At 36.8% G+C, this 22,415-nt stretch overlaps 2 protein-coding genes across 2 annotated transcripts; one reads left to right on the top strand and one right to left on the bottom strand.

The window, feature by feature from the left end:
- The first annotated feature begins 296 nt into the window (after nt 1-296).
- LOC113301156 (alanine--tRNA ligase-like) lies at nt 297-10,539 on the top strand. Its single transcript, XM_026549923.1, has 23 exons — nt 297-764; nt 962-1,200; nt 1,455-1,595; nt 2,480-2,626; nt 2,750-2,902; nt 3,475-3,604; nt 3,939-4,035; nt 4,366-4,486; nt 4,614-4,673; nt 5,110-5,160; nt 5,257-5,352; nt 6,081-6,182; nt 6,650-6,772; nt 7,311-7,454; nt 7,553-7,624; nt 7,717-7,792; nt 7,910-8,052; nt 8,172-8,280; nt 8,560-8,747; nt 8,926-9,015; nt 9,117-9,299; nt 9,721-9,900; nt 10,214-10,539. Exons 1-23 carry the CDS (start codon nt 446-448, stop codon nt 10,283-10,285), a joined length of 3,036 nt encoding a protein of 1,011 aa, XP_026405708.1. The 5' UTR covers nt 297-445; the 3' UTR covers nt 10,286-10,539.
- An 817-nt stretch (nt 10,540-11,356) lies between these two features.
- Nucleotides 11,357-16,060, bottom strand: LOC113301155 (cellulose synthase A catalytic subunit 9 [UDP-forming]-like). The gene is made up of 13 exons (XM_026549922.1): nt 15,986-16,060; nt 15,609-15,804; nt 15,289-15,491; nt 15,125-15,212; nt 14,901-15,024; nt 14,529-14,795; nt 14,067-14,412; nt 13,710-13,973; nt 13,385-13,597; nt 13,085-13,310; nt 12,800-12,999; nt 12,363-12,716; nt 11,357-12,282 (listed from the first exon to the last, which is right to left on the bottom strand). The coding sequence occupies exons 1-13, from the start codon at nt 16,058-16,060 to the stop codon at nt 11,701-11,703; spliced, it is 3,138 nt and encodes a 1,045-aa protein (XP_026405707.1). The 3' UTR covers nt 11,357-11,700.
- Nucleotides 16,061-22,415: the final 6,355 nt, after the last annotated feature.

Here is a 22,415-nt window from a genome sequence, read left to right as displayed (position 1 = left end):
AACATATAAAATCAAAAGAGAGAGCGCGCAATGTATAGAAAACATTTTTGTCGAAATTTGGAAACTAAAATACAAGGGAAATACCAATAGCGATTTTCTTATACAAAAAGTATCCAATAGCAATGGCCGGAATGTGCAGCTCGGTTTTAGAGTGGTGCACAAACTTGCACTCATTGATGACCTATTTGATCCCTTAATTTGGTAAAAATAATCTCCCCTGTAGCAGTCGTCCCCCTCATCTTCGTGGCTAAAACGTGCGTCGCGATCTAACACCCCACCCGATTTCGTTAGTTGTTGAGCTAAAGTGGAGAGCAATTTGACAAAAAATAAATAAATGAAACCCCAAATACGAGGAATTCAGATACCAGGTCAAAACATCGGCGATAGAAGTTGAAAAAACGTTGTGTAATCAGAGACAAAAGAGAAGAGAGAGGAGATTAAATGGATGGGGTTTTGGAGATTACGGCATTCAATTATCTCTAGGGTTAGGGTTTTCTCAAATACAAACTTCCCATTCCACCTTTCTGCTTCTGCTGCTTCTACATCTTGTTTACCCAAAACATCTTCACTTTCATTCTCTACAATTACTACTACTACGACAACAACAAAGAAGATGCCAGGAATCGAGCCGACGACTACAGATTGGCCTGCTAACAAAGTGAGAGAGACTTTTATTAGTTTCTTCCAACAAAAAGATCACACGAATTGGCCGTCTAGTCCTGTTGTTCCTGTTAATGATCCTACTCTTCTCTTTGCTAATGCTGGTTCGTCTCTCTATCTCATCGCCTTCCTATTTTGAAATATCAAATCCGTGATAAGTTTGTATGAATTTATATAGCTAATCCCTTTTCGGGATTTGGATTTTATTTTAGCTATGATTTGAATTTTGTTTTAGCTATTTAAGTATGTTATTACTTAATTATAGATATTAAGGTCTCATAACATGGTATGGTATTTACAGGCATGAACCAGTTCAAGCCAATTTTCCTAGGAACTGCTGATCCTAACACGTCCTTAAGTAAGCTCAAGCGTGCTTGTGATACTCAAAAGTGTATTCGTGCTGGTGGCAAGCATAATGATCTGGATGATGTTGGGAAAGATACCTACCATCACACATTTTTTGAGATGCTTGGTAACTGGTCCTTCGGAGATTACTTCAAAACTCAAGCTATTTCATGGGCATGGGAGCTTCTAACGCAGGTTTGTTAAGTGGAACTGGTTGAGTTTTTGAACTTCAACGTTTCTTTTATCTCATTATTATACTTGTCAGAAAAGGTATTTTTTGATAGTAGGATGAAATAGAATTTCATACAGTATATGCCTTTCTTGTTTCTTTGCTCAGTCGGCCAACTTGTATTATGTATTGACACATGCTATGCTGGTTGTTCGTTTCTCTTGTAATCTTTATGAAACACTGAGAGTTTGGTATTTAGCTAATGATATTTGATCCCCAGGTGTATAAGCTACCCGCTGACCGTATATACGCAACGTATTTTGGTGGTGACGAGAAATTGGGCCTTGAAGCTGATAATGAAGCAAGAGATATATGGCTGAAATTTTTGCCACCTGCTCGCGTATTGCCCTTTGGGTGCAAGGTATGTTTCCGGTAGATATAATTTGTCTTGAGTATAGATAAAAAGTCTCATGGTTTCACATGATTTCTGCCCCCTCCCCCCCAAAAAAAAAAAGAGAAAAAGAAATCCAGAGTTGATGTAACACATTTTAAAGTTTTGATGTGGTAAATTAGCCGTTCAAACTAGCGAACCAACAGAATCCTAATTGCTTTTGCAATCATTCAAAACGTATAAATTAATGTTGATTACAGACTTGATGAATGTAATGGTTGTAGATACTAGATATTTCATTTTCAGAATACATCGATATATTTATTTAAATAGAAAATGCTGTGATATAGCTCATCATCATAAATAATTCATAGGTTATTCTTCTTGCTGGTCATATTTATTATTGAACTAACTTTGTGGTGGTGGCCTGGTGGCTTATTCATAGGATTATTAGGAATGTAAAATTAGTTACGATATCACTTGTTACATCTGGACAACGTTGAATTAATAATTACACTTTCAGTTAAGTTATGGTGGAAGAAACAAATGAGACTCATTTAGAACCATACATCTATTTTCTTTAAGTAATATTCTTTATACCTATGCTAGACAGTGAAGTTCTCTTTATTACCACTAGAAGACCGCGCCCTACGCACGTAGGGTCCGTTCAAATTTCTAAATAGAAAGTTTTGCTCGCCAACAATTTAAATTACCATTACGCCCTCATTTTTATTTATAGAGTATTTTGTTGATCATGTAAGACATAGGGGTAAAATGGTCAGATAGAATTTGCAGCTTCAAAAACACTGTAGCAAGGGGAGTTCCCTTTATATATAGTGATAGATTGGTGAAACGTCAATTGAAATACTATCTTGAGCTCAAGTATACTTTTGCCTTTATTATACCATCATTAGGATAACTTCTGGGAGATGGGAGATACTGGTCCTTGCGGACCTTGCACAGAAATCCATTTTGATAGAATTGGCAACCGAGATGCTGCTTCATTGGTCAACAATGACGATCCAACATGCATTGAGATATGGAATCTTGTATTTATTCAGGTAAAAACTTTGCCAATGGGTAATGGTTCACTAAGTAATTCATTTGTAACCACTTCTTTAGGCTATGTTATGTTCCCTCACTTTGTTTAACTAACCTTACTTCTGTTTCTTTCTCTTTCGCAGTTCAACAGGGAAGCAGATGGCTCTCTGAAACCTCTCCCTTCTAAGCATGTAGACACTGGAATGGGTTTTGAGCGGTTGACTTCGATTCTTCAAAACAAAATGAGCAACTATGACACGGATGTGTTCATGCCCATTTTTTATGCAATCCAACAAGTATGGTGATAATGCAGTAATCTCGTCTTCCGCTTTTATTCTTTATCTTACAAAGATCATATGTTGTTTATGCATGTGTATTCTATGTTTATTCTCAATCCATATATTACTTGAGGTTAAGGGAGTAAGCTAGGCCAAACATGACTAAATTTGTGAGGGATGTAAGATATGGTGTAAGATGGTGCCGTTGTTCTTGGGAGTTTGAAAGTGACATTTGAATCTTGTTAATCTTTTTCACTTAGTCATAGATATGAGGTTTCACGGTGGCCACTTTTTTGTTTCCTTGCCTAACTATGGATTATCTTCTCTGTCCTTTGTGGCTTAGCCTATTGACCTGTTTCTTACTATTCGTGGAGTTTCAACCCATTTTTCTTGAATCCAAGTGTTGACTCGAACCAAATTCCATTTATTAGAGAAGCTTTTTTTTCTTTTAATTTTTCCTTACTTTCATGATATCATCTGTATACGCATGTGAGCATTTGATGTTCGCTTAGTTTAGTTGTAAAATCTAACTTCATAAGAGGCAGGATATTGATTGAAAAGTATTTTTAACGTTTATGATTTAAATTTAGGCCACCGGAGCTCGACCATACTTTGGAAAAGTTGGAGCAGATGATGTGGACAAAATTGACATGGCTTACAGGGTTGTGGCTGACCATATTAGAACTCTTTCTTTTGCGATTGCAGATGGATCTCGTCCAGGTGAAATGTCTAAAGCTGAAAATGAGTGTTTAATTGTTCAGTTCCTATCCTGTTGTGTTGTCGCTCTCTTACTTTCATTCATATGCCCAATTAATAAGCATATCACCTCCTTTATCGAAGCTGAGGCTCAACTGGTGTCTCATATAAGAACTATCAAACTCCCCAGGCAAAGCTTAATTAAGCTAAAAAGAGTTTCTTTCTGTGTGGTTTCTTAGGTTATTTGTTTTTTGGTTATGCATTAGAGCCGTCTTAATTCAGTATCAGTTTTTATATTTGATTTTTCATATTTGTGAATAATAAATTATTTGGACTCACTTTGATATACCACATGTAGGCAATGAGGGTCGTGAATATGTCCTGCGTCGCATTCTTAGACGAGCAGTGCGCTATGGAAGTGAAGTACTTAAAGGTCAAGAAGGTTTCTTCAGTGGGTATGAATTCTATTCAATAAAACTTCCATGGATTGAACTGCTTTAGGCTGATGCACAATAAAGCTGTTGAGGCTCAAGGATGCACGATAAAAACTTTTGAAACTCATATCTTCTTAACATGGAAAGTATACGAGATAAAATCTTTTCCTTTCAGGGCTAGGGATGAAGGATATACATCATTATTTTATGCCAGAATCTGCACACGAGTATTTTAGCTGTCTCAATAAATTGTTTAGCTGAAAGCTTAATTGAATCTGATGCGTGCAGTAACTGTGTTTTGTATTCGTTTTGGCCCTCTCTCTAATTGTTTGTGCTTGTGCCTGTGTCTAGACTTGTAAGAGTTGTGGTGGAATTGATGGGAGATGTCTTTCCAGAATTGAGGCATCATGAAGTGAATATTAGAAACACTATCTCAGAAGAGGAAACAAGTTTTGGAAGGACATTACTTAAGGTATCATGCTGAAGTTCATCTCTCTCTCTCTCTCTACCAACTCTTAAGAACGTCACTTAGGTATCATGTTACTGATGTACTTTGCAAATAACTTCAGAAGCTTAGCTGACCTTTGACCTGCCTCCAGGGTATTGAGAAGTTTAAGAAGGCTGCTCAAGATCTCGAGGGGAAAGTATTAAGTGGACAGGTGAGTGTCACCGATTTGGTTTGTTGCTATTGTTTTTTCTTTTTGAATCATGTAGGTTGTAGTACAGTACTTGTTTTTAATCTGTCAACTTGCCTTGAGAAGCCTTTCAAACTATTTCTGAAATATATAATTACCATCACGGTACTCTTTGAGGCGATAAGTTAAAGCATGCTGGCTAATTTTATCGGCATCCTTTTTGTTCGTATACCAAATGTACTTAGATCATAATGCTTTCGTTTTTCACTGTTATTATGTTAGTCTCCACACTTGAGAGAATGAGTTGTGCAGAGCTTATTCTGGGAAGTCATCATGCTTAGTCGTTTGACACACCTGTTTTTTTCCCCCATAGCTGAAGAGTTCAAAAGTCAATCTCATGAGATACTGGGAAGTGTGCTTTTTCGTATGGATATAGAATCTGACTCTTGATAGTTTGCAGGATGCTTTTCTCTTATGGGATACATATGGGTTTCCTTTGGATCTAACTCAGGTTTGTAATCTAGAAATTGTAGTTAAGCTTTCATATTTTTAACACTTAAAGGATGTAGATTTTGCTACAGCACCTAAGCTACCTTATGCCTATCAGCTGATGGCAGAAGAAAGAGGCCTGCTAGTTGATGCGAAGGGTTTCGAGGATGCAATGGAGGAAGCAAGAAATAGATCCAGGAGAGCCCAGACTAAGGTGTTTTTTCATCTGCCTTGTGCATTTTTTTGTCATCTGGCTATTTTTATAAGATATCTAAATTATGCCCCGAGGACCAAAATTTCCCAACTTATTTTAGATTACCATTTGTTCTTTCTTATTTATATCATTTTCTTGATGATTTTCTTTCTCTTTATAAAGTTTGCTATTTTGGATCTTGTGTCTTGTGACATTATGAACTAATTGAAGATGGCAAGTGTGCCAGCTTAATTAACTTTGTTTTTGTAGGTGTATTTTTTTTTTTAAAGAACAGTGCTACTTGAGACATAGCTCCTCTTTCTGGTGGCGAAACAACCAAACTAATGTTTTTTACATTTTTAATACGATTTTGATAAGATTTTGTGTAAACTTGTAATTGCTATTTTTTTTATATAAAAACTATTGCTGGAGTGTTATTTATAAACTAGTGGGAGGGCAGTTTATTTAAGAACACAAAAGTCAAACTTAGTCAAAATTTTCCTTTCAGTGTTTAAAGTCTGTGCTTTTGATACACCGCATGTGTGTTCGCCTAGGCAGCTTATCGAGGTCCTACAATTGCATCTAGCCTCGTAAATCCCATGTAATATTTATGGTCTGATCTTGATTATGCTTCTACCGGATAAAGTGTGCTGTATATACCATTTAAAGAGAAAATTTTCTGTTGGAAGTGTACTTATAACTTCCCTGACTTGTTCGTACTCTATTGTACTTACAAATATATCTGGCAGCAAGTTGGTGGTGCTATTGTCATGGATGCTGATGCCACTTCAGAATTGCACAGGAGGGGAGTCTTTCCAACAGATGATAACTACAAGTTTATCTGGAATAAGGTTGGTAGAATGAAGCATCTTTACGTTTGTTTCTTTGGTTTTTTGGCAAATTGCACGATGTCCTTAGTATTACTAAATTGCTTGTGAAAAAATATAAATGTTCGAGGTAGTGGGTTGTTGTATTATGTATCTATGGATTCTCCATTTCCAGCAGGTAAAAAGTTTTTCTCTGTAGCCCAGGTATAGCTACTTATTGCATGTTTACATGTAGTCATCATATACAAAATGTTTATTGTTTTCCAATTTCTTCTTCATCATTCATCTTGCTTACATTTGCAGATTCCTGTATTCTATTGGTAACCACTTCTCTATGTTGCATTTAACTATGTTGGTTCTCCTTCGTTTTTTTCTTCTCACATTCTTCCTTCCGTTTCTTGGATTTTAAGTAGGAAATTGGAGTTCGTTGAATTTTCAAATTCTCAATTGTTATCAATCAGCTTGAGTTAATTTGTCTGTATTCCTTGTAGGACCACGAGAGTGTAGTAAAAGCTATATACAATGGCGCAGAATATATGACCAGTGCTAGTGTTGGTGATGAAGTTGGTATTATTATGGAAACAACAAGCTTTTATGCTGAACAAGGTGGTCAGGTACTTAACAACTTGCTAAATATTATAATTTTTTTTTTTTGATGCATTTCATAACTCATCAATCATCCCAATGTGAAGCACCAGTAACCTTTAGACTCGCATGTTTTGAAAAAGTAGCTATAATAAAAAGTGATCCATAAATGGTCTATGGTGCTATGTGTTGAAACCGCAGTCCTGGCCCTGGTACAACGTGTGGTTGCACACCTAGCATGGTTGGCCAGATTTGATACTGACTGTTATTGATTTGCATACAGTATGTACACACTTACAGATACTAAATTCTTGTTTTCTTCTAGTCTTGATGTAAAATATCTAGAACATTTACTGAACCAAATGCCTGCACTAGTTGCATCCTATAGGGATATTGCCAGCGAAGCTATTTGAAGATATGGTAGTTAAAGACTGCGTATAAACTAAACAACTGCTGCCTCCAGAATCCTAACTGAATCATGTCTTGCTTTTTGTATGTTCACATGGTAATCTTCTTTGCGTCCTGCAAATACTCCTTCTCTTGCCTAACTTATTCATCTGGTCTCAGATATTTGATACCGGGTCCATTGTGTGCTCCTCTGGGTCATTTCAAGTTTGTAGTGTTCAAGTTTTTGGTGGGTTTGTTATTCATATTGGTTCTTTCACTGGAGAGACTGGCAAAATTTCTGTGGGTGATAAAGTGACCTGTAAAGTAAGTTACACAAACTCTTTTGCTTTCTCTTGTTGTCATTTTACTGTAGTTGTTCGTCTTTTCTTATTTGTTTATTTGTCTGGTGATGATTTGAACAGGTTAACTATGACAGGCGTGCTCTTATTGCCCCAAACCACACTTGTACCCACATGCTTAATTATGCTCTAAAGGTATTCCACATTCATTTTTGATGATCTTTTAGGATCTAGCGGATAATCTATCTCTCAATTGTTGTGTAAGTAACTCTATTGCACAAATGCAGGAAGTACTTGGTCCTCATGTTGATCAGAAGGGATCTATTGTTCTTCCAGAGAAGTTGCGTTTTGATTTCTCCCATGGTATAATATTCTTTGTTAAATTTTTTCATCAGGCTTATGAAAACAAATGAATAAAGTGGAGAAAAAAAGAACTCTTGCTATTTGGCCTGAATTTAACTTACATTTACTTTTTGTCAGGCAAGCCCATTCCTCCTAATGATTTGAGGAAAATTGAGTCAATTGTGAACAAACAAATCGATGATGAAATGGATGTTTACACCACGGAGGCAACTCTTGCTGATGCTAAGCGTATCAATGGTTTACGAGCTGTTTTTGGAGAAGTAAGCTGCTTTGTTCTCTTAGAAATCAGATTTAATTTAAAAGAATTTGCTCAACCATAGTCTGACCTTCTAAGTATGACTAGATCATCATTAAATTTTCGTTTAACGTGTCGATTCAGGTGTACCCTGACCCAGTTAGAGTTGTGGCAATTGGTAGGAAGGTAGAGGATCTCCTTGCTGATCCTGATAATAAAGAATGGTTAACAATCTCGACAGAATTTTGTGGAGGTATGTTTTATTGCTCATGCTGCTGAAGGTTTCCTGAAAGTATAATTTATCTTTTCAAAATAAATGCGGGATTATGAAAATGCATGAGAAATTCAAAAAGCACAAGTAGATTATGGAGGCTTCAGTTTGGACTTCTGAATACAGTGCATTACAAAAATGAGCACTCCTGTGTGTCAGAAAATATTACCGGCTTTTTAACTTTAGAAATCAGTAAACTGTATTCAAATTTGGTGGTCTTCCCGATTAGTTGTTATCATGCTCTAAAATCTTTTTAACTAGGAACTCATATCTCAAATACGCGAGACGCAAAAGCCTTTGCTCTTTTATCGGAGGAGGGAATTGCTAAGGGTATCCGCAGAATAACTGCTGTCACAACTGGTGGTGCATTCGAGGCAATACATTTGGCGAAAGAAATAGATCTACAAATTAGTGAGGCATTCAAGTTAGAGGGTAGCACTCTCGAAAAGGTACTCAGAAAAAAAATCCTGCCTTTTTAGATTCATGATAACTTCACTCCACTGCCATCTTACTGCACGTTTTAATGTATATTTTTTGGAACTAACCTCTAAGTTATCGACCTTGTATTTTCTTACCTTCCCTTTCTCAAACAGCATTATTGCTCTATTATATTTTTTTCATCTTCAGAAAGTAGCTGCTCTTAAGAATCTGTTGGATGCCGCAACTATTCCAGCACCTATGAAAGCAGATTTGAAAGACAGGGTCTCCAAACTTCAGGTATTGTAGTTGAACATCCCTATTTGTATTCACATGTGCGAGTATGTTTCGATTTCTTTATGATACAGTGAATCAAGTTAAGAAAAACTCTTTCTATTCAGGATCAAATCAGAAAGGCCCAAAAGAAAATAGCTGAAGAAAATACGCAGAAAGCTGTTAAGGTTGCTACAGAGATGGCAGAGACTGCTATTGCAGATGGAAAAGCTTTCTGCATATCTCCTATTGATGTGGGTCTTGACCCAGCTGCAGCCCGTGAAGCAGTTCTGAAAGTTATGGAAAAGAAGGTTGTTATTTCTTTTAACTTGCTCTCGGTTTTCAATTACTAATACTGTTCTCAAAGGGGACTGCATTTAAGTCTGTCTATTGTGCTTTTATAACGCAAGGATGAGGTATCTATTTCCTGTAATGAGATACGTATTCACATTAGGGGTTACTTTTTCTTAGATAATATGAAATTGGATGCACTCTTGACCCATGATTCAAATGTGGGTTTAGAACACCTGGATATGCTCTGTTTTGAAAATGGGTTGGAAATGATAAACAGCACCATGGGTGTCAAATCTTTTATTTTTAAACATAACATCAGAGTGGAATTAAAGGAGGAAGCAGAGGATTTCAGTGTGTAGCAAATGGGTTACAGAAAGACCCTCCGCAGTAAATAATAGTGGTTAAGTGTTTATGATGACCTCCATTTTCTGCTGACAGGGATTACCAATTATGGTATTTAGCAAAGATGCAGTCACAAACAAGGCTGTAGTGTATGCCGGGGTACCTGTGAATGGAGATACTAGCAAAGGGTTAGAGGTGTCCGAGTGGTTGACAGCTGCTCTTGGTCCAATAAAAGGGAGATGCGGTAAAGGAAAGGGTGGTCTCGCGCAAGGCCAGGTTGGAAATTAAATTACTGTCATTATATTGTTTCACTTGTCGTCTGACACAGTCGGGAACATCGGCTGTGATTAGTTCACGATCTAGTTCATTTATTATTCAGAGATACTGTCCCTGAAAAGTACATTGGTTAGGTTGTTTCTTGAACATGCTTTGTGCTGCAATCCTAAGAACCTTGGGTGCTTTCACAGAAAGTGTGTCCATTTTCGGTTCATCCTAGGTTTTGGAAAATACATATTTCAGTTGGGAACCAAGTGGTCTTTTTAACTTCAGTGTATAGTATGTTTAAATGTGGAAATTGATTGAATTCCAGGGTACTGATGCGACACACATGAAGGAAGCCATGGACATAGCAACGGAATTCGCTTCAATGAAGTTGAGATAATGATACTGCTGTAACCACCTGTCAGACTTAATAGTCCCCTATCTGTGGTGCAAAAGCGTGTTTTTTTTTATTCAGAAAATTGAAACTGGGAAAATGGTGATTTTTTTTTTGTTGTTGTAGCAACTAAGTTATGGCTATTGCCTTATTGGTTTACCAGACCCGCTTATACAGAAGAAAAAGCTAGTAAACTACATGATTCTGTTATACCGAGAAGAAAAGTTTGCCATTCTAACATGTTTACAAGTTTTGTATTATGTTCTTTGTTTTCCTGCTTCTTGATCACTAGTTAGAAAGTAGGGATATTTTATAAAGTACCCCTGTTTTGAAATGTACACTTCAAAATTACCCTCATTTTTTTACAAATTTTCCAAAGTACCCCGTTTTATTCAAAAGGTAAATTCCATCCAGTTAAGTGCTAGGTGGTAGTTATCTTTCCTATTAAAAGTCCTATTTACCCATGAACTACATCTCCTTGGTAGAGAGAATAATGATTCGACGATCCTGAAAGAGGGTGTAACGATCCTGAACTATGCTCGACGAACCTGAAAGTGGTGTAATGACCCTGAAGCTCGACTAACCGGAAAAATATTGTAGAAGATTGATTCTCCACCAACCAAAAATCCCAAGACACTTCGGAATGATGAACCCTTTCAGGTAATGATGAAACAAACCTGAAAATGATGACACGATCCTGAACCGAGCTCGACAAATTGAAAAAATGATGTAGAAGGTAAACGTTGATGTAGAAGGTAAACACACTAACAAGTAAATGGTAAAGAAGTAAACTTTAAAGAAAGTAAACTAGTGTTGACTAACTAGGATGGAAAACTAAATAGTTGGGACACTTTAGAAAATTTCTAAAAAACAGGGATAACAAAAATTTCTAAAAAACAGGGATAACAAAAAAACGAGGTCAATATATGGGGTTACTTTATAAATTCTCCCTGGAAAGTAGTTTTTGTTGCTTGATATCATCTTTTTCTCCACTTTTTTTCTCACTGTATGGACCCCCGTTTATCAAATAGAATTTCAGACAGTTTAGGAGGGCATGATAAACAGTCTTGACGTGAATTAGTTCTCGTGAGTTACCAATTTAGCATTCGAGTTGCAACTGTTGGTCCCAATTCTGGCATCAGTATGTACATTTCGTCAAAATCTTGATCATGCCCTTAAATTTCGGATAGGATGTTTCCCTTTGGTGTTCCATACTCATTTTACATCACAAAGAAGATCTATCAAATCCTAGTAAATTTCAACAACTTCTGAAACGGAAGTAGATAACCCAAACAATTGCAATTTACAATACACAACTTCCCGCTGGTTATTATTTCGTTCTGCTACACCTATATGCCAATTTAGACATCCAGAATGTGCATCCTCATTTGCAAGAAGAAGATTAAACCATAAGAAGCCTTTCAGCAGTTGATCCCGCATTGTTTAACATCAGGGCCCTTGGTCTTTACTATGAATGGGTCGATTCGAACCCAAAGCAAGGAGAATATTGAAGCCAATAGCACAGACCATATGACAACAATTGTCGGCGTCCTGTTTTGTCTTCCCATGAGACCCTTTAGGAAGGGGTATAAATGGACGATGACCCAAAAGGCAAAAAATAATTTTCCGAAGAGCGGACCCCAAGATTGATATCCATTGCTAATAGCATCAGATATGCCTGCAACTACTCCAACAAGGTTAATGATCAGAAGAGTGGTTGGAGGGATGAGAAGAGTAGTCCATTTGAATGCATAAAGTTCTGCGAAATCTCCATCCTCGGAAGCCTTAGATGTGACAGTGAAGTTGGTATCTATTCCAGCTAAGACTTTAAGTAGTCCTTGCACCACTGCGAAGAAATGTGCTGATACACCGCCAATAACCCAAAACTGCTCATTTCTCCACCACTCTTCAATGCTTACTCCACTCCATCTCAATTCCAGTATGCCCGTTGCAAAGATGGAGATAAATAAAGCAATGAAGAATAGACTTGCGAAAGTACTTATCTGGAACACAAACAACATGCATCAACAAAATTTAAACAAAAATAAATTAGAGAAGGCCGGTTTAATGTGTTTGTTATTACCGTTGGCATTATGAATTTTCCTGTAAGCAAGCAAATTGCTGGAAGAGTACAATACGCGAGCAGAGGTAAGGAAGTGAAAGGGTAGACAGTTGTGTTTATGTATGCTAACCGTTCAAGCCATTTAAGGTGTCCCTTCTTATGACCATACAATAAAGGACTATGGCGACTGAAGAAGATCTCAACTGAACCAAGAGCCCAACGAAGAACCTGATTAAGACGGTCTGATAGATTGATGGGTGCCGATCCCTTGAATGCAGGCAACTTTGGCATACAATATATTGATCTCCAACCTCGGCAATGCATCTTGAAACCCGTCAAAATGTCTTCTGTAATAGACCCGTAAATCCAACCCAACTGCAAATTTGTACTATATAATATTTAGAAAAATGTACAAGTTATAAATAAATTCTAGATGAGTAGTCATGCATGCCAATTACCTCCAACCCCCATTCAGTCTTATCTTCGTACCCACAGCTAATGACATGAATTGCTTCCTTGAGCAAAGCAGCAGGACTTGAAGAAGGAGGGACCCCTCCGTATTCCATCAATGTTGAAGTAACAAATGTCGCCGACTGTCCAAATTTCTTTTCGAAATTCATTTGGGACATCAGTAGTTGTTTATCGTCGTCATTGAATTCTACATGAAGTAAAAAAAAGACAATTATTTTAGTGGGAGGTGAAGTCAAAGATAGTAAATACTACTCCGTAGATGTTAGAAAAACCTTCAACGTTAGCACTTGATCCGTCTTCGTTCAAACTAGCTCCACCCTTGCCATGTTTGGGGTACTTTCTGCGGCGACCGAAACAGGGGCAACAATCACAGCTTACCATCTTTGGACGTTTAGGACCTTTTGGAGGGTCATAGCCATATAAAGCTTGTCTTTTAAAGACACATCCGGTTCCAACATATACAGGACCTTGAAGTCCATCTAGACCTTTCATGTTAATCTGCAAAACGGACCATAATGAGATTACCAAGGACCAGCATTTTCAGGTGGCAAAAAAACTATTTTATGACTTACATCGAAGAAGACAGTATTTCTGTTGGCATATCTATCGTTCCTATCAATACCATCGAATCTCTGAGGGAATTGAACAAAACAAACTTTTCTTCCGATTTGTGGGTCCATTAAGAAACACATTGCTTCTCTAACAGCTTTACTGTTATTCAAGTAGTGATCACAGTCCAAATTCAACATGAATGGAGCATTTGTAAGCACAGCCGATACTCGTACCTTCATATATATATATATATATATAGCAAACAAATGAGGGGTTAGTTGTTTGTTTCTATGTAAGGATGGATTAGAGTTGAAAAAAACAAGATTGTTAAAGGTAATCAATCACCAGAGCATTCATGGCACCAGCTTTCTTGTGATGAGTAAACCCAGGCCTCTTTTCACGAGAGACGTAAACCAAACGGGGAAGTTCATTTCCTTCAGTATCATGACCTCCACTATGACCAAGAAACACTTGTATCATACCAGGATGGTCCTTTGTGTTGTTTCCAGGCCAGGGTGTACCGTCTTGCATGATCCATCCTTCTACGGGGACCTTCAAGGCCTTGGATACTAATGCATTTATGCGAACCTTAAATTCTTCATATTCCCTCTGCATAAATTAAACAATTTTTAATTAAATTCAGTAAAAAGCTCTGTTGACACTAAGGCCTTGAGTAAATTCATCAACATCAAGAAAAACAACCTTCATTGCTCGGCGTTCCTTAACGAAAGTCGGTTGGACTTTATCCTTAAGATAGTCGACTTTGAGAGAGAAATACATCTCTGGAGCTCGAGGTTCGATGGAAAACTTCTTACAGAAAGGAACCCATTTCCGAGCAAATTCAGCAGTTTCGGAAAGTGATTCGAACGAAAGCATGGATGCTCCATCATCAGAAACATAGCATGAGATTTTCTCAACCGGGTAGTCGACAGCTAAGATTGATAAGACTGTGTTGGACGTAACTAATGGAGGCTCCTTCAATGGATCCACAGTACTTACAAATATATCTACCGGTGAAAGCATTGATGGCTCACCTTCCCTCTCATATCTGGGTACAACAACAACATGTCATATGTTTGTTTCACGACATCGACCAATTCTTACTAGCCAGGCCAACCCAACTTATAAGTACGTTAGTATGTAAGTTAGTTTGTTCGTATATACCTGAGGGAAAGACGATCGAGATATGTCTCACGATCTATTGGATACCATTTCGGAAACTGATCGAGGATCCACGAAATAGCAAACCATATCTCACAGACGATTGAAGTAAGCCACAGGCCGATGGCATCATGAGCTGGGTTTAGTATCCGATATCGAAGAAAGAAACAGAGGACTACGAGACGGATCACGATAATCATACGATAAGGGTTGACCTTACTTGATGCTATTGGTACTTTCCTTGACAGTGGCTGCCTTGCTTCATCATTCCTGTATTATTTATTTAATAATAATGTTATGATTGAGGAAAAATCATAATCATAAATTTATGAGACTGAGCTTGTGCATATATTTTAAGATTACTATGTAACCTACATTGCCATGTCTGGGTCTACCATGTCGTCATCATGGTCATGACCAAGGTTTCCTTGTTTGGATTTCCAGTCATCCATCCGTTCCTTCCAGGTACCCTCTTTCTTGTCATCCCATCTTGCAGTGCCTGCACAATTTTCGCATTGAATGTGTATGTTTGAGGACAAGGAAAGAACAGAATTGGTTCCCTAGCTAGTCGATATATATATATATATATATATACATACCTGGTTCAGATGTAGGATAAGGATGTATGCGTTTGTGAAGCGTGGACGATGGTTCACCATTATTAGATAGTGGGAACTCGCCACTTACCTGCATTCATGAAAAATCATATTTACGACCCATAATAAAACCGAAAGAAGTTAGATCCCAAAACTGATTTAATTACCTGTCGAGATCTAGAAGTTATAACAGGATGAAATTGAATGTTATTTTCGTCATCCTCTGGACCCCTGCCATAGCTCATTTTCCCGTGAAGCATCGATTCCACAATATGTTGTTGTTTTTTGCTTTCATCATCGTCGATATTGAACTCATACTCAATATCATCGACATCTTCTTCATCTTCATCACCTTCCACTCTTGGACTCCCTTAATTATAATAATCAAGATTAAGAAAATCTATTAGTATAACACTTGATGAGCTAGTACTAGACCTGGAACTCATTTACGTACATGGATTTAAATGGGGATCTAAACTAAAATAACCTTTGAGACGCTTGTATCGGGTTTTGCACTGTGGACAAAGTTGGGTCCCTTCTCTTCTTTCGTACTCATAACATGGCCGGCATACTGGAAACCCACATTCGTTACAAGCAACAAACAGATCGCCATCTGCTGTGACGCCAATGTCATCGCTGCATATCTCACAAACTTGACCATCCAACGACTTCATGGGCTTGTGCTACAATAATAAGAAAATACAAACTGCCGGTTACCATATAATGCTCGAGGATACAAAATGATTTTGTTATTCAGCTTTAATTTACTTATACATATTTCTTTGACATATATAAACAACAGTTTTAATTAAGATTCAATTGCAATATTTTTGAATGGAGTTTGAAATAACAATGATCAATTACCTCTTCATGGCCGTGGATTACAACAAGTTCATTCCTATTGTGTGATCCGGCAACAAGGCCGGCGCTTGCTTCCATTACACCTCAGTTCACCAACTGGATGAGATCTAGAGAGAGAAAGAATGAGAGGTTTTTTTTTTTGTTTTTTGAGTGGCAAGAATGAGAGATACTGCAATGAGGCTTCTATGGTGTCATTTGAGTCTTCTTATGAAGATATTGGAAAAGATGGGGAATGATAATATCTGTGGGTAAAACTAATCTCACCAAATATGACTAACAGCAACACACTGATAGAATTGGTTGCTGAGTCCCCGTTGCCTTGAAGTTAAGCTACGTCTCAATGTGCACTTCAACTACCACAGTTATTTATTTGATTAATTTCCCGGGCTTTTTTTTTCCAACGACCACTTTATTTATTCGTTTTAAATTTTAATCTGGCTAAATTACCCCTGTTTAATGTTTTTAGTTTTAGGTCCAATATATCAACTTCCGTCTAATACAAAGCAGTCATTTGCAATCTAAACAGCTCAATCGAAGGTATATAAATTAGTATACGTAATGGTTAAGGAGCTAACATTTTAAATTTAGAAGAGAAAGAATGTCTTAAAAATGAAGCAACAGTGATCGTTAGGTTGGGTCAGTTGTTGGTTGGGTTTTCCCAATCATACCAAAAACTGATTCAAATCCCCACCTTACACCGAATAGGTTTTCCCAACAAAGACATACTTGTACACGTATCGCTTAGTTTATATCATCAACTCGAATGTTAATGCAGAGTTTACAATACTCAGCATACTCATACAACACAAACACCTGATAATTCGACTTCCATGGCACAAATTGTCTTCCAAAATAGGTGACAAACATACTCGGAATCCGTACCGAACACATAGAACTTAGTCAGTATTACGGAGTCCGTCAAAGTACGGAACGACAAACATACGGGTATTATTCGTGTTTATAAATGTCAAATTCGATCAAAAAAATCAGGTCAACGACTTGTAAGTCGGCAGTAATTCGGAATCAGCATAAGTACGTGCATAATTCGTTTAAGAGAAATGAATTCGGTATTGAAAATTCGTCACAATTATATAATTTATTTACAAATGTATAAAATATAATAACCAAATAAATATGTTTATAATTTTTAATACAAACATGTGGAGTATAATAACTAATAAGTATGTTTAATTTGTATACAATTAATCAAGTTGCGTAAAGAATTTGAATCTATGTTCTTCTTCCTTATCTTCTTCATGGAATTTGAATCTATGTTCTTCTTCCTTATCTTCTTCATTGATTGTACCCTGATTGATCTTTTCTTCTTCCTTTTTTCCCTTTTGTTTTTCCTTTTAGTCCTTTCTTGTCCATCCTTATCCTTTTGTTTCAGTTTAACCTAATTTTAAAAATTCCCTTCTTTTGATGTGTTAGAATCTTTCGGTTTTTAAATTCTCTTACCCAATTTTTAGTTGTTTGCTTCTGATTCATTGATGGCTAGTTTTAATGTGGGTTTTTGTTTTCTTTCAACTTTTTACAGAATTATGCAGTACTGAAGACGTGTTGTCTACATCAGTGATTACAACAATATCTCCTACCCTCAGTTGGCTCAAGTTTCATTGGTTACAAGTCTGTTGGCTTATCTTCTATGCAGTGGTGCATCTTTATTATCCTATTATGGGGTTTCTGTTATTACTTGATACCTGGAATTTCAAGATTGGTTTTGCCCACTTTAACTATCAGTATCATCAACTTTGTATTATTGCTTCTACACCTGGTACAAACTTATATTGCTCACCTTCTCTTATTTCAATACCTTTCAATGTCTATCATCGATATACTGTTTTTATAGCTCCACCCACCTACTGTCTGTGCTTTGAAATCTTATCCTCTTATACTATAAATACTGCTCAAACCGTTGTTTTCCTTTTATCCAACTATCTGCATCTTATTTTCCATCTTCTGCTGATGTCTGATAATATTCAAAACATTTCTCAATATATGGAGGGTATTTCTATAGGAAATACTCCTTCTAAAGATAGAGTAGTTACTCACTCAACTACTGCTCTTTCTCAAGCCATCAAAGACTGGGAATTCTATTTAGCTGGTAAGCTTTACGCTCCTGGTATCATGTTGTGGCAGAGTGCAGAAAAAGCTGCTAAGTTTATTTGGCCTCATCTAAAGCGTAATAATAGTTGGCAACGAATGGTTAGAGCTCTTGATCCTAATATCTTTGCTATTAGATTTTACAATACTGATGATAAAGAAGCAATTTTGTTTGGTGGTGCTTGGAATTTTGATGGTTATCTAATAGTACTTAGAGATTGGCATCCTTCATACCCTTATCAACGCCTGAACTTTGATCCTCTCCTTTCTGGTTGGAATTTCAAAATCTTCTCCCTGAATTCACGTACCCAGAAATTTTAAGGCTTTTTGCTCAAATTGTTGGAGAAACAGTTATTGTTGAACCGGATGGGGTTCATCCAACTACTTCTACAAAATTCAGAGCTATGATACAAATGAATGTTAACTCTCCGATGCTGAAAGGTATTCATGCTGCTAATGCTGCAAGTGTTTCTCGCTGGGTGGGATTTTTCTTTGAGAAGCAGCTTTACAAACTATGTCCAGCATGACGAGTGTCAAATCATGATTCTGATAAGTGTAACGATCGATGGACTAGACGTATCAATATGGAAAGCACTATAAGGAATCTTCGCCCTGTTGTTGAACAAATAGTTTTGCCCGTTCAAAATCCAGAAGAGCTTGCTAATTTGTATAGGCAACATGGTCATCAACGAAGATCTAATCTTAGAGAGCCAGTTTCTTTTGAGTATGGGCCGCTTGATGGTATGCTTTTGTCCTACTTTACAGCTACAGATTCGCAGTCGAACTCTTATCTTGCACCAGCTGATAGAGCATTACCCCATCAGAATTTAGACATGCCTATTTCAAGCACTGCTTCTATCAACCGTACCTTTATCCGTCGTAAAAGATGTCGAAATCTTAGTACTGTGGTAGTTTCTGGTGATGAGTCTAACCAAGCTTCTACGAGTCAGACTAGAAATGAAGATAATGCCAATGTTAACTTTGAGCCAGCTACCTCAGACATTGCTGCTACGAGACATCTACTGAATCGTACTATCACTGATGATGGACAACAGGTGCCTTTCTATAAACCTTTTAAAATTACTCTTATTTTTCTTTATTTACTTTTTATCAGTACCGCTTGTTTTTGTTTTCTAATTTCCACCATGAAAATTCTCTCTTGGAATTGCCAAGGTTTTGGTAATCCTTCTACTAGGGATTACCTGCATTTCTGTATTAACATTCATAACCCAGATATCTTATTTCTTTCGGAAACGAAAAATCAGCATTCTTCTATGCATTTCTACATGCAACAGTTTAAGTATCCTAATGTTTGGTATGCTTCGTCAGTTGGTCTGTCTGGTGGTATTTTACTGGCATGGAAACAAGGCATTGATCTTAACATAATACATACAACTAGACACACAATTCATGCATTAGTCTACACTCATTCGCATCATTCAGATATTTTTTTAACTTGTATGTATGGGGCTCGGGATTATATAGAAAATCAAGAACAATAGAGTTATCTTTTAGAAATGCAACCTCATGTAGATCTTCCTTGGTTACTTATTGGAGATTTAAATTTCACCATGTCTGATTGAGAAACAATTTCTTCTCATGTTTCACATCATCAACACTCTCGCATTATTAGGCCTATTATCCAGCAACTAGGCTTAATTGATTTGGGGTTTTCTGGTCAGTTAACTACTTGGTCGAATAACAGATCAGACAGTGAGTATACTGCTTCAAGACTCGACAGAGCTATGGTTAACATATTATGGTTGAACAGTTACTCTACGGATTTTTTACAGCATCTTCCTCCTGTAGCTTCGGATCACTCACCTATTTTGTTATCCACTTCTCCTGAATTATGATACAGAAATAGCCCTTTTCGTTTGTACAGATGTTGGTTATCTCATTCTTCATGCTCTGACATTATAAATGATAGTTGGTCGCAAACTTTTTTAGGATCACCATCCTATCAGTTTACTTCTAAACTAAAATTTACTAAACATCAGCTCTCGTTATGGAAGAAACACTCCTTTGGAAATATAGTATCTAATATTCAAAACCTTAATCATCAGCTTAGTGTTTGTTATAACCAGAACCTTCAAACCAATCACCCAGATGTTTGTAACCTAACTAATAATCTTCAACATTGGCTACATATTCAAAAGGATTATTACAGACAAAAAGAAGGAATTCATTCTTATGATGCTGATAGAAATACCTCATTTTTCCACTCTCAAGCAAACTACAACAAGAAGAAAAATCAGATCTCGGCAATTAAGAATTCTTTTGGAATTTGGTATGATAACAAATAAGACATGGAGAATATTCTTCTGCAACATTTCTCTACTATAGAAACTTCTTATAAACCTAACTCAGATAATTCATTGTTGTCTCAATTTCAAAAATGTATCACAGATGCAGAGAATGACAATCTTCTTCGAGTTCCTTCAGCAGAAGAGATCAAAGATGTTGTTTTTCAGATCAGGCCATGGGCTTCTACGGGAAATGATGGCTTTCAAGCAGGGTTTTATCAACATTGTTGGACTACTGTGGTGATGAGGTAATAGCAATGATTCAACACTTTTTCATTCATAAGTTTATGTTGAAAGAGAGTAACCGTACTTTTCAAGTTCTCATACCCAAAATCCCACATCCACAATCCCCTAGTGATTACAGGCCAATCAGCCTTGCAATGTTAGTTATAAGATTATTTCAAAACTGATTGCCAATCGAATGAAACCTTTCTTACCAGATATCATTTCCCCGACCCAATGTGCTTATTTTACAGGCCGACATATTCAGAATAATATCATCATGGCTCATGAACTTGTCCATACAATGAAACAAAAAAGAAAAGGTAAAACTTCATATATTGGACTTAAATTGGATATGTCGAAGGCATTCGACAGACTCGAATGGCCTTTTCTTTTTGATATTATTCGGTCTCTTGGTTTTCATGAGGACTGGATTCATCTTGTGCAGCAGTGTATTACTACTTCAAGTATTTCACTTCTTATTAATGGATGTCCTTCAGCTTCTTTCACTCCTTCTCGTGGGCTGTGACAAGGTGACCCTTTGTCGCCTTACCTTTTTCTCTTTGTTATGGAAGCTTTTTCAAGGATCATACATTCTCAGATTATACAACGTAATTTAAAAGGAATAAAGGTTGTGAAAAACTCTTTAGAAGTTAGCCGTTTATTTTTCGCCGATGACTGTTTAATTTTATTATAAGCTTCTCCATCACAGCTTCGACATTTTCAAGATGTTCTTAATCAATTTAGCTCAGCTTCTGGTCAGGTTATCAATTTGCAGAAATCGATAATTTTTTTCAGTAAAAATGTCTCTCCTGCTAAAATAAGTCAGTTCTCAAACATTCTTCAGATGAAGACAATGGGGATTGGTGAAAAATATTTGGGCACTCCACTTCCGATGCATCGCTCAAGAACCCAAAATTGTAAACCTATTATGGATCACATGAATACAAGACTTCAAGGATGGAGTAGTAAGATCATAAATAAACTGGTAAGACTACACAACTTAATTCTGTTTTGAGTACCATGAGTTCTTATCATATGCAAGTTCTTAGAATTCCAGATTCAACTATTCAGGAAATGGATAGAATACAAAGAGATTATTGGTGGAATAATTCTTCTGGTCATAATAGTAGACATTTCATTAACTGGAATAACATGAAACTGCCTAAAAGATTCGGAGGCCTAGGATTAAAACATTTAACTCATTATAACTCTGCAATGTTAGCGAAGTTAGCCTGGAATGTGATTCATAACTCAACAGAACCTTATGCTCGTCTGTTAAAAGCCAAATATTTACCGTACCATGATCTGAAGTATGAACCTCCTCCGGTTCATAATAACTCTAGTTGGATATGGAAGAGTATTGCTCATGGTGTTCAAATTGTTCAACAATTAAGTAAATGGCAGGTTGGTAGAGGTGATACCATTAACATATGGAAACATAACTGGATTCCAAGTGAATCAGGGGATTTATATAATTGGGATGAGTTAAATACTAATGATATTCAATGGGTGTCTCAGTTAATGATTTCAGGTACTTCTCAGTGGGATATTCCTCTTTTTCATAAGCTCTTTATAACCACTCAGGTAAACTCTATTTTAACCATTCTGATAGATCTACAGTTTGAAGATACTTTAGTATGGCCAATCACATCAACTGGTAAATTTACAACAAGATATACTTATAGCCATTTGTGTAGTGTTCATTCAACACCTTCAACTTATTCTTTCAATACCAATTTCTGGCTCAAGTTCTGGAAATTATACATTCCATATAAACTGCAGATTTTCCCATAGAACTC

This window comes from Papaver somniferum, chromosome 8, assembly GCF_003573695.1.
Source record: "Papaver somniferum cultivar HN1 chromosome 8, ASM357369v1, whole genome shotgun sequence".
Lineage (NCBI taxonomy): Eukaryota > Viridiplantae > Streptophyta > Magnoliopsida > Ranunculales > Papaveraceae > Papaver > Papaver somniferum.
The sequence above is the reverse complement of the archived record's forward strand: the minus strand, read 5'-3'. Positions and strand labels throughout refer to the sequence as shown.

Bases quoted from the DNA above. Each gene is read 5' to 3' on its own strand.
- LOC113301156 (XM_026549923.1), top strand. From the start codon at position 446: ATGGGGTTTTGGAGATTACGGCATTCAATTATCTCTAGGGTTAGGGTT. The intron at 1,201-1,454 runs GTTTGTTAAGTG...TTTGATCCCCAG, and splicing joins CATGGGAGCTTCTAACGCAG to GTGTATAAGCTACCCGCTGA. The intron at 8,748-8,925 runs GTACTCAGAAAA...TTTCATCTTCAG, and splicing joins AGGGTAGCACTCTCGAAAAG to AAAGTAGCTGCTCTTAAGAA.
- LOC113301155 (XM_026549922.1), bottom strand. From the start codon at position 16,060: ATGGAAGCAAGCGCCGGCCTTGTTGCCGGATCACACAATAGGAATGAA. The intron at 14,413-14,528 runs GTATATACGAAC...TGTTGTACCCAG, and splicing joins CTCGATCGTCTTTCCCTCAG to ATATGAGAGGGAAGGTGAGC. The intron at 12,283-12,362 runs GTAATAACAAAC...TTTGTGTTCCAG, and splicing joins GAAAATTCATAATGCCAACG to ATAAGTACTTTCGCAAGTCT.